Source organism: Haliotis asinina, chromosome 16 (assembly GCF_037392515.1).
Source record: "Haliotis asinina isolate JCU_RB_2024 chromosome 16, JCU_Hal_asi_v2, whole genome shotgun sequence".
NCBI lineage: Eukaryota > Metazoa > Mollusca > Gastropoda > Lepetellida > Haliotidae > Haliotis > Haliotis asinina.
The window spans coordinates 9,679,445-9,691,237 of NC_090295.1; the positions used below are offsets into that span (position 1 = coordinate 9,679,445).

At 41.1% G+C, this 11,793-nt stretch overlaps 1 protein-coding gene across 5 annotated transcripts in view; it reads left to right on the forward strand.

The window, feature by feature from the left end:
* Positions 1-11,175, forward strand: part of LOC137268293 (lysosomal proton-coupled steroid conjugate and bile acid symporter SLC46A3-like) — a 63,402-nt gene extending 52,227 nt beyond the window's left edge. For 2 of the 5 annotated variants that reach the window (XM_067802838.1, XM_067802841.1), the window contains 2 exons: positions 6,791-6,819; positions 8,263-11,175. In XM_067802838.1, coding sequence (XP_067658939.1) covers positions 8,320-9,786 — 1,467 coding nt within the window. In that variant the 5' untranslated portion in view covers positions 6,791-6,819; positions 8,263-8,319 and the 3' untranslated portion in view covers positions 9,787-11,175. Of the gene's footprint in view, positions 1-3,652; positions 3,720-3,886; positions 4,108-6,790; positions 6,820-8,262 lie in introns of those variants that run through there. The other 3 variants (XM_067802842.1, XM_067802839.1, XM_067802840.1) reach the window with 3 other exon arrangements.
* The last annotated feature ends 618 nt before the right edge of the window (positions 11,176-11,793 follow it).

Genomic DNA, 11,793 nt, shown 5'->3' on the forward strand with positions numbered 1-11,793 from the left:
TCAGAGCATCCGTTTCGTCAAGGGAGGATGTAAGCCAACGGAGTGAGTTTCAGGTACCCAGCTTTAGATAATCCTGTCTGCAAAACTGAAACTGAAATTTATTCGGTTGTAAAAGTTAATCTGAGCCCCTAAAGTGTTGAATCTACACATAGCATAGTCAAATATTAAAACATGGGCGGAGGGGTAGCTTAGTGGTTAAAGCGTTCGCTCGTCACGCCGAAGACCCGGGTTCGATTCTCCACATGGGTACAGTGTGTGAAGCCTATTCCTGGTGTCCCCGGCCGTGATATCGCTGGGTTAGTGCTAAAAGTGGCGTAAACCGAAACTCACCCACTAAGTAATAGTCAATCAGGGTGTTTATCTAGTGACTATATAATCGAAATCAGTACCTGATGTACATTACAGCCTGAGTGTAGGGTGTTATGGATTCTGTGATTTGAGCAACACGAACATGATCTTATTCATTAGGATTATGCTTGAGTCTTCAGTTGTTTGCTCTGACCTCGCTGTGAAATGTGTCTCGTCATTGTCGCTTTGGACTCAACTAGCGTTGTATATCATATGTAGACTTGGACGTGGAGGAATGTTGATAAGCACCAACCAGGAAGTAAGGTAATTGATTCAGTATTTAAGCATCTTTGCATTAATTATCAAATTTTCACAAATATTTCATTTCTTTTGAAGTCAGCTGATAGTTTTCTATTTTTAGATCACGTACACCCAGAGAGCATAATGTGTGACGTCAGGTCAAATTCAGTGAGGTATAGAAGTATATAGGCTGCCAGTGTATACACCCTTTATAACCTATAACTGTTATCTATTATATCGGTGATATAATTCTAGGGTAACCGTTTTAACAATCATTAATGAATGAATGAAAGGGTGTCAATTTCAGTCAGTCGGGCTAGTCGTCGGCACACTGTGTGCAACAGTGTTGTCATGAACCACACCTCCGGTGATGTTACGTTGTTAAGGGGGTGTAGTAAAATGTATGCTCGCCATGCCGGGTTCGACTCCCCACATTTCCTGCCACACGCTAATATGTAATCGTTTCTTAACACCATGGTGTATACTAGGTCATGTAGGCTGGTTTTGGGAATTAATAATGAATAAAAGAAAGGGGGTCAATTTCAGTCAGTTGGGAAAGCCGAATGATTGAGTCATTCCTCACCACTCGCCCCTCTCTGTAACCTTCAAGAAGACTCGTGTCCTTCTCGACTCTTGTTATGTGCGAAAATATACAAAGGAATCAGAGCGCGCGTTATGGCTGCTGTCCTTTGGTAAAATAATCCCGACTGCTTAAATTTTTTATGGCATTATATTGTTGCTTAAAAAATCTTGAAAAATATGTATCGTCATATTTAAAGTACTAAGAACTCGGCCAACATAACTGTGTTGTCTAATATGAAGGTTTTGATAAAAATCATGTGTGTGACAGTGACAGGTTCAAATCCACCTGTCCAACAGGGCGTAATTATGACGATCTTGTTTTGGTGATTGTACGTGCGCTTCCAACAGGTTTGGGAAAAGGCATCATAAATCACCACTAATTTCAAAACAAAAATATTATATCCGTATGCAGCTGAACAACTTTATATATATCTCACATCCCTGGGAATAGTTTAGTCGGACTGTCTTTTGGTAATTCATGTATTTTTCAGCTAATTCCACTGGGGACATAACATCTAGGTTACACGGATATTCAGTATGAGAAGTAATTAACGTAAGTGGGAGTTTCCACTTTCGGATTTAATGTGGCTGGGTTTTTATGTTTTATTTACATGTACAATAAAACAAAGCCTATTTGTGATTATTAAACCTTTCTGAGAAAAATAATTGGAAATACAAGATGAACATCGGGTAATAATAAGGTCAGAATAAGTCTTTTTCTCCTTCTTTTAGGTGCATCAAGGAGGTTTAATTCTTTAACATAAATGTGTACAAACATAAAAAAATAACAACACAATGTACGAGTACTCTGGTGATATTAAGCAATATTGGAATCTTGGATTGAGTTATCCTTCTTGTCTGAAGTAGTTCTGGTATTCATGAGCCTATATGAAGTCCTTCCAGAGGGACGCGAGTCACTATTTGGCTTGACGCGGAATAATACGAATCTGATTCCGTGTGAGAGGTCGTAAACCGTGTCGCTGTAGTGTACAACAGTGTTATCATCAACCACGGTGGTGGTATGTAGTTAAGGGCGGTGGGCAATGTAGTAATTATATGCAACAAGTTACTAGGGGTTCATTTATAAAACAGCAACACAACAAAATCTCTATGCTTGATTAAACTTTTAATAACAATTTTCAGTCATGGCAAAATGAAAATGTACATACTATTTGGCACAAATGAAACAAGGAAAAGAAGAGTTTAACATCAACACAGTGGTTTCTGCTTTTTACAACTTTCTTCACTCTCAAAAAAGCCCTCATATTTTAGACAACATGTCAGGACATAATCCGAGATCTCTGGTCAATAGTGACTACATATTTAAAACATTCAGATCCAAAAGGTTGTAAAACACGAACAAAGAATAAAAACACAATTTCAAACCGAACCTAACAAATTCAGTTAAATGTAATTTTCCCACCACCATTACCGCAAATGCTACAAACATCACCGTTTTCGAATGCATATCGAAATACCGGTTTTGGATTAGCGTATCGCAATGTGTATCGTTTTCACATACCTTACGTTTGTCAGTGGAGGGTCACAAGGCTCCATCGTCATGCCTGGCCTCTCAGAGATGTTGCTAGCAGTCCATTAAACTCAACAACAACGGAACGCAGTTACCTCACCGATAAGATGCAAGGAAACGTGTGCCATATTGCCTATGTAAGGTAGTCCGTATAACTATACAAGTTTCATATCATAGGTATCAAGGAGCGCAGGGTAGCCTAGACTAGGCGGTTAAAGCGTTCGCTCGTCACGCCGAAGACCTGGGTACAATGGGTGCAATGTGTGGAGCTTATTTCTGGTGTCCCCCACCGTGATAGTTTCCAAATAATGCCAAGAGCAATACGCCTATCAGACGTTAAAGTTTAACTAATTTCCTGGACAAAACATCTGTTCTGACAACAAAAGTCTGGGGATTGGCCGCGGCATCGTAAGAGACTTTGGAAGATGTTACTTATTGTTTCCCTGCCTGAATTACAGGGACAAAACAAGGACAGTCAGCCTCTGCCTCAGTATTCAATATACGGACTGTTGAATCTATGTTAACAGTGCGCTGAATTGGAATCCATGTTTACTCTGTGCTGACTGGTTAATCCACGGTAACTCGAGACATGGTATCTCAGTGAATGAGTGAGTGAGTTTGGGTTTTTCACCGCTTTTAGCAATATTCCAACGATATCACTGCGACACCAGAAACGCTCTTCACACATTGTATCCATGACGGGAATCGAACCCGAGTCTTTAACCACAAGGCTACTCTACCACCACGTCTAACACAACCAAACAAGCATGGGTGCGGACTAGTACAAGCAGTTTCATGTTTGGAATCACAGGGTCATACCTAATGATGGCGACACAAATTTGCAGTCTATAGTTTTGCGTGTGAAAGGACAGCTATAGTACAAAGTTCAAATATGCCTCCGATTATCTTTCGTAGGTCAGAGAATGCCCTTGCACCGAATTAACTGTCAGTGTGTGCTTCAAGTTACCTTCTGGATGTACGATAATCCATACATGTGGCTGTTTCAGGTACTTCACAGGTAGTGCTTTGAAGCTCGTTATTTTTCGTCAATGGTTCAGAATGTTGAATCATTAGGTTTTCGTTGAAGTATGTATGTGTGAACGTCTATGCAGGTTTTAATGTTGCTATCCTGGAATATGTAGGACAAACTTGTTTCTATATACATCTTTCTAATTCTATGCACAGGTCCACGTGCGTGATCCTAGTTGCATAGATGGATGAACATGCTGTTGATCACTGGATTGTCTGATTATTCTTCACTATCTGATTGAATTAATGCCACACCAACACTTCATTTCACCTCACTCATTCTACGCAGAAACTGATTTTGAAAGAGGAGTCTTCATGTTTTATGTTTTGTAATCTGCTGCGGCCATGTCGTGTTTAACGTACTGACAAAAGGTGAGGTGAGTTTCAATGTCTTCCAAGTGCTGTTAAGAGTTGGACGCGTGACAACCGAAGCTGCCCTTATGTGCAGCCCACATCCGATTCAGATGCATATCGTGAGGACATTTTCCTTCAATAGTGCTTCTTAGATCTTTTTGTGATGAAGTGAATGAGCTTAGGTGAATTCAACAAAATCACTGCCACGGGCACCAGTAATGGACTTTACACACTGAATTGATGTGGGGATTCAACCCGTGTCGAGCAAACGCTTAAACCACCGCCCCGTGTAGTGAAGTGTATGAGTTTAGTTTTACACCGCTTTTAGCATTATTCAACAATATCACGGCGGTTACACCAGAAATGGGTGTAGCTCAGAGGGTAAAGCGTTCGCTCATTAGGCCGAAGACCCGGACTCGATTCCCAACATGAGAACCATGTATGAAGCCCAATTCTGGTGTCCCCCGCCGTGGCAATTCTGTAATATTGCTAACAGTGACGTAAATTCCAACTCGCTCACTCTTCACTCTTAATCATTTGATAAAGAATATTAACAACGATTGGTTCTCACAAATTCCAAGATCTTCAATCGGGGTTGATGATAGGCTGGATTGGACTAAGGTCGTATTGAGGTAGACGTTGGTAGGGCGATGAAGGTTGTAACATAGAGGTAGCAACGTGGAGGTTGCAACATTTAGGTTGTATTATGGAGGTTGCAGCATGGAAGTTGCAACATGTAACATATTCAGCAGTACACGCTGCAGTGCATTCATCAACACATTCAAGTATGCATTCATCAATGCATTCAAGTATGCATTCATCAACACATTCAAGTATGCATTCATCAACACATTCAAGTATGCATTCATCAATGAATTCAAGTATGCATTCATCAACACATTCAAGTATGCATTCATCAATACATTCAAGTATGCACTCATCAACACATTCAGGAATTCATTCAGTCATACGTTCAGAAATACAGTTACCCAAACATTCAGTAATACATTCAGAAAGACATTCAACAATACCCTCAGCATTAACCTCAGTAATGCATATAGCTGACACACCATGTTTACAATATTCCCTTCGGGGTAAGTAAAGTCATAACTACTCCCTGCTAATATTATTGTCCAGTTATGCATATACGCTGTCACCAGCTGCAGTCCATGGAATCAGTTATCAGTCAAGTAACATCTGTATTGATAAAAGCCATAGATGATAATGCCCGTGAAAAAATAATGAAATTAAAGCAGTCGACCAAAGTAAAGATTGTACATTTTGCGATATCGTGTTTTATATCAGAAAGAAGATACGATTATATATGATCAACACTTGGGGGCAAACAGTGCGTGCATTGTTATAAGAGTAGATCTGTAACATACTGCTATCGCTCAGGTAACTCGGCTCAGGTAGACAATGAAAGGTGGATTGTTATTAATATATATTTGAAATATAATGCAAGACATTTCATGGCAACCTATCCTAACAGAAGTGTTGCTACAAAAGTCAGGATAACGACCATTTCGGGTGACCATTACGGCAAAACAATGTCATTTCCGACACAACTTAACCCGTAGTGGTCGCCATCGGTTTACGAGTGCTCCCCAGATCGTGGCCAGGACTGGTGCTGATTTGTCTGTTGTCGAACTCGTCTTCCCAGTGCAACCCAAATGTTTTCGGATGAGTTTAAGTCAATTGAACGAGAAAGCCAGTCATAACATCGACACCAACTTTTGGTAAGAAGTTGTGCATGAGAAATGCAATATGGGACGTAGCTGTGTCATATACACAAACATGAACGTGACGTCCCCAATCTCATTTGCTGCCATCGGGAAAGCAAGCGTTGAGTGTTACTGACTCGTCACTGAAAACAGTCCAGGGCCCAGTTCCTCAATGGGATAGTAGCGCTAGGACTGTCTTAAGTCTACGTTGTTCTGTGAGATAATCGTAGCACTACCATCGCTTTGACGACAGGTTCCACTGTATTTGGTTAAACCTTCCATGTCTGCGGACCCATCGTAAATATTGAGCTGATCAAATTAATTTCGTCTGGATTGGTGTGTATGGTCGTCAAACTCGGATGCATTCGATGTGAAATCAATTCCTAATGGTCTGTGCTAACACTCTTCCTTAGACCAGTCACAAATCTGTCGCAGAGATGATATCCTGATTTATAAGCCATAATTTCGCCCCAGGCCTTGGGCGGCAATCTGCAACGGCGCCCGTTGTTTGCATACGCGCTCAACATCTACGACAACGGATTGTTTAACAGGAAGACACCAGTGGCAGGTTCACGTTACTGATAAGCTGGTCGCAGCATTCTCGTTTTTATATTTAACTTTCGATGTTTCACAATGTCCGTGTGTTTGCGTTCTAATGCACTTGTGGTTGCCAAGGTATTCGCTTGTTTCGCTGCACGTGTTTGTTGTGCTTTACGCTTCCTTCAAGCGTTATGACCAAACATTTCACGTCGGACCAGGTTCAACCAAGCAACCTATCATTATTGTGTGTATGGCACATCTTGAAACTAAGAAAAGTTTTTTTATAATTTTGCGTCACATTTCTAATTCAGTTGAGCATATGATTCACTGGAAACAGTTACAATAGACAGGGAGAATGTTTTCAACATATCATCATCTGATTAGAGACATGCATAATTTATCACAAGCCGTTGCCTACAGTGTTCATATTTTCTCTTTCTAGCTTCAAACTGAAAAGCTGGATGCTGACAGGTAAGACACAGTATGGTCTAAAGTTTGTTATTCAAAACACAGAATGCTAGTCTTGACAGGTGACAGGGCCTGCTCGTCTTCAGGCCCGGTACGAAATTGGCCCAAACACTACAGGAATTTCTCAAAAGACGACAGCGTCACGAGACGACTGGAACCTGTAAGAAGTTGATCCACACCACTGAATACCTGTCTGAAAGGACGACAGGGCCCATCTGAACACATCAGGCTTGTCTCATGGGAATGCCCTTACTGAGGTGGTTCATAACACTGCATGCTAGTCAGAAGGAAGGGCAATGCCTGGCACAGTGTCGGCCCATCACACTGCATGCCTGTCTAAATAAACGACAATGCCAGACACGGCCCATAACACTACATGGAGGAAGGGTAACAATATATGCTACAAACAGAATATATAGGAACACCCTAAAATTTGATAGTCATATATAGACTTCAGTGTGGTTCATTTATAAAACATGCATTGTACTGTTGTGCTTGGGCGTTGGTGTGCTTCTGCACTGCTGTATTTCCCTGCTTTTGACAATGTTTCATTTCCCTCAAACTGAACAAATATTGAATTCCTTGCTTCACTGCATGTTCCAAAATGTCGTTTAAAGTGTCCATTTAACACACAAAAGTTACCTTAAAGTATATTAAATGACCTCACCACGTTTAAGTTTAATATGACTACACAATTTTTGGGTGTTCCCATACTTTTGTTTGTTCATCCATACATTTTTGTCCTTCCTTACTGACCAAAATTCTAAATTCCTTTCAAAGAAGTTAACACTGCATACTTGTCGACAGGAACCACAGTGTCAGACACATATATTGCCCTTAACACTACATGCTTGTCAAAACGGATCACAGTGCCAGACACATATAGTGCCCTTAACACTACATGCTTGTCAAAACGGACCACAGTGCCAGACACGGATTTGGTCCTTAACATTGCATGCAAGGAACGACAATGCCAGACTCAAAATACTGCAATGTCCCCTTGAAGAAATGCTCAGACCCAATGCTCAGATCTGAGCTGGTCCATGATATCCATGTTTGTCTGAAGGGACGAAGTATAATAATCAACTACAAAGAACACGGCTTTGGCAAACCACGAGTTCTTCTGTGTTAAGTTGGCACTAGACCGAATTGCCAGGTAAGGGATATCAAAACCTGTCATTGCAGTCGATACGTCCAACCTTTCTCCCAAGTATCACTGGACGTACAAGGCAGTAACTTAAATGCTATTACTTACTCCATCCGTGACATGATAATTTGACAAACGTAATTTTTCCTCCAACAAATTCAGCAAAAAAGGGGGGTTCCCTCAATCGCACACGGCGTCCTAGAAAGTCCCATTCATATTTAACAATGGTTAACAGTTGCTCTACTATCATGAAATATATCAGGGGGTGCTTAATTAAGTTCCATGTGTGTATATTTCAGATATTGGTCTGTCGTGTAAGCACTAAAGCCTACCAACATTTAACTGTCCTTTTCAAGATGGAAAGGGAGGAGACTTCTCCTCTTCTACCGGAAAAACACGAGAGCCGGGTGGCTAGATCCGTTCCTGTCCTCTGGAGCGCAATAGGATGCGGAGTAGTCTCCTTCCTGGTAGCACTAGCCAATGTGTCTTTATCGCCAATCATCAGTCAGTATGTCCACGCCCGACTCCTCGACGGCTATAACACCACCACTTCGGACGAAGGTAGCTCTGCCTGCGAAGTCAATACAACATCTACGACAGATGACCCTTTGGTGAAAGTGCAACAAGAGACGTCCAACTTCCTACTCCTACTCGCCGTCGTCAACAACGTCCCTGCCGTCTTTATCAATGTCATCCTGGGCTCCACCTCCGACTACCTTGGCAGGAAGATGTTGTTCTTCATCCCAAGCGTCGGATTCTTTCTCCGATACGTTTTCTGTGTTGTAATCATGGCTTTAGAGATGGATTTCGAATACTTTTACATTGCGTATTTTCTGGACGGCCTCGGGGGGTCATTTGGGGCCTTTCTTGTAGCGAGTTTCGCGTACACGGCTGACATCACTTCTAATGGACGTGAGCGGATCCTGGCAACGTCTGCATTAGAAGTGTGCCTGGCACTAGCTGCCTGTTCAGGGATGCTGATCACTGGATTCTTCATACCGTTAGTTGGATATCTGAATCTGAACATCATCATGACTTGTACGGTGTTCCTAGCAACCGTCATAATCCTGTTCCTGCCAGAGACGATGGACAATGGAACCAAGCAGCCCTGGTCTCCTGTTACACACTTTAAAAAGGTTTTTGGATTCTATTTCTTCAGAAAGAGCACAAAAACAGGTGCATACAGATTAATGCTTTCGATATTTCTTTTTGCAGTTTTTAGTGTCGTTGGTCGAACAGGCATTGAAACATTGTATGCCCTGAACCGACCGTTTTGCTGGAATTCTGTTCAGGTAGGATATTTCGGTGCACTTAGAATTGGACTGTCAAACGTTGGTTCTTTGATAGCAATCAAGTTCCTTCAGAGACACATTCGTGATCAAACAATTGCCCTAGTTGGTGCCGTAGATGCTGCCATAGCATGTGTATTGGAGGGCATGGCGACTTCCGGTTGGATGCTCTATCTGGTTCCGGCAGTTGGCATAGTGAGCGCGACAACGATTCCTGTCATCCGGGGTAGTATGTCTCGTATGACGTCACAAACAGAACAAGGTGCCGTCTTTGCCGGAATAGGAGTTGTGGAGACTGTAATGAACTTGATATCGCAGGTTGCCTACACTTCCGTGTACTCAGCAACTGTAGGGTCGTTCAAGGGAACGGTGTTTTTCCTCATGGCGGGGTTTAGTGGAGTTACAACGGTGTTGGTCATCATTTGGATGGCCATTACACCCCGATTCGAACACTTGTACACAATTCACGTCTCCTCAAATGAATCGCAGAAGTCGAAAGGAAACGATTCCCACACTGAAAACTCAACTATGTAATTCCAAATGTAGTCATGTCGGTACAACATAATTTATCTCGTTAATCGATGCAAATGTTCTTATGTTGTTTTCTTGTCAATTATGTAAATACATGTTATTCAGTTTATTTGTAAAAAGAAATAATTCCACTATTGTATTTCGTGAAACGATTTGCAGAATGGCCGAGACGGCGATGGTATGGCGTGGATTATGTAGGATTCCAACACCTCGTATGCCTTTTATGCCTAAGGGAGGCTCTTTTAGACGGCAATCCCTAATAAGGGTAGCAAAGTGGTTTAAGCGTTTGCTCTTCATGCAGTAGTTCGATTCGTCTTATGGGTACATTGTATGAAACACACTACTGGTGAGCACTGCCGTGATATTTCTGAAATGTTGCTAAAAGCAAGAAAACTGTAAAAGCAAACTCTTTCAAGCCTCACCACTTCCCCCTGAACATGTACTGTCCCTGTCGTGATTAAATCGCGTTATTCCGTAACAATCTTTTAGCGACTTCTTGCAAATCACGAATTGTACTGCCTAAGGGGAGATAACCCTTGGACTAATCACGGTCACTTACAAAACAGAAAACGAGCGAGTAACACAAATCTTGAAATAATGAAACTGTTACTGAATAGACCAAGATCTTGTTCACTTGAAAATAAGTATTTATTTATGTGGAGGCGAGTTACATCCCGGAAAATATAACGAGGATCGTACAGACCTTGCTTTTATATTTTTGAGCAAGAACAACAATATTTTGCCAGTGAGAAAGACGCACGCCAACTCTTAACACACATTTTAAGACGATTACTTTCATTTGAAGCTATACACGAATCCCTATGTACCAGATAAATAGTACGAGGCTTCTAAGGCCCAGTATATATGTAATAATCAACTCACAGTCCATACAGTGTGGAAGTTGAGGCAATAGCTTAAGTCGTGTTATGCATGTTTTATTACAACGCAAAGCGTCCTGTAGGAACCTTCACATGTATGCATAACACAACGTTTGTAACGAACCGGCTCATAAAGAAGTCATATGCTGTAGATTGTATTCAAAGTGCATATGACAAACTATGATTATTATCAACAAAAATATAGTGGTCTCTTTGATTCCTTTATAAACGTTGTTGATTCTTTTTTGTATGATTTTTCTGTAATAACCTGCTGTGATGTTTACTACGAATCCTTATGTGCCATATTAAGTCTGACTCTTCTAGGACCTAGTATATACGTATTATCAACTCAGTGCACAGTCTTTACATTATACAGACCTAGTATATACGTATTATCAACTCAGTTCACAGTCTGTACAGTATACAGACCTAGTATATACGTATTATCAACTCAGCTTAAGTCCTGTTATGTATTTTTGATTAAAACTGTAGGATCCTGTAGGATCCCTGTTTAGTTTGTTTTGTATGATCTTTCTGTAATAACCTGCTGTGACACTTTAATGATGTTTATTAGCTATTTGGTGAATCTCTATCTTTTTGTTTAGATGATTTTATCCATACACGTTTGCAATGAAATGTTGTTGAAGAGGAACATTGTCAGATGGGCATTATCAGGAAAATCTTAGCAAAAGAAAATTATCAAGGGAATTTCCTTAGCAGGTTATCATCAGGGGAACATTTTCACAGAATCATTATCAGAGGTCATTGTCAAGGAAGTGTCACCAGAGGGGGTTGTGAAGGGAAACATTATTAGAACATTGGTAAGGGAATGAATAAGGAGGGCCATTTCTGGAACACTATCAGAACTCATTGTCAAAGAAATGTTCACAGAACGGGTTATGGACAGCGTTCGAAATAATCTTTAACCCGAAGGCCCAGCACCGGTTGCTATTGGGCCGGCAGTCTGAAATATTAGAGGGCCCTTCAGAGAAACATTATCAGAGTTCATTGTCAAAAAAAATGTCACCATAGCAAGTTATGAAGGGGAACTTTATCAGAAGAAAAGATGCAGATGACAGGAGGCCTAATGGCCAACTGGCAAATTAAAGTATTGCAAACATTGGTTGTGAAG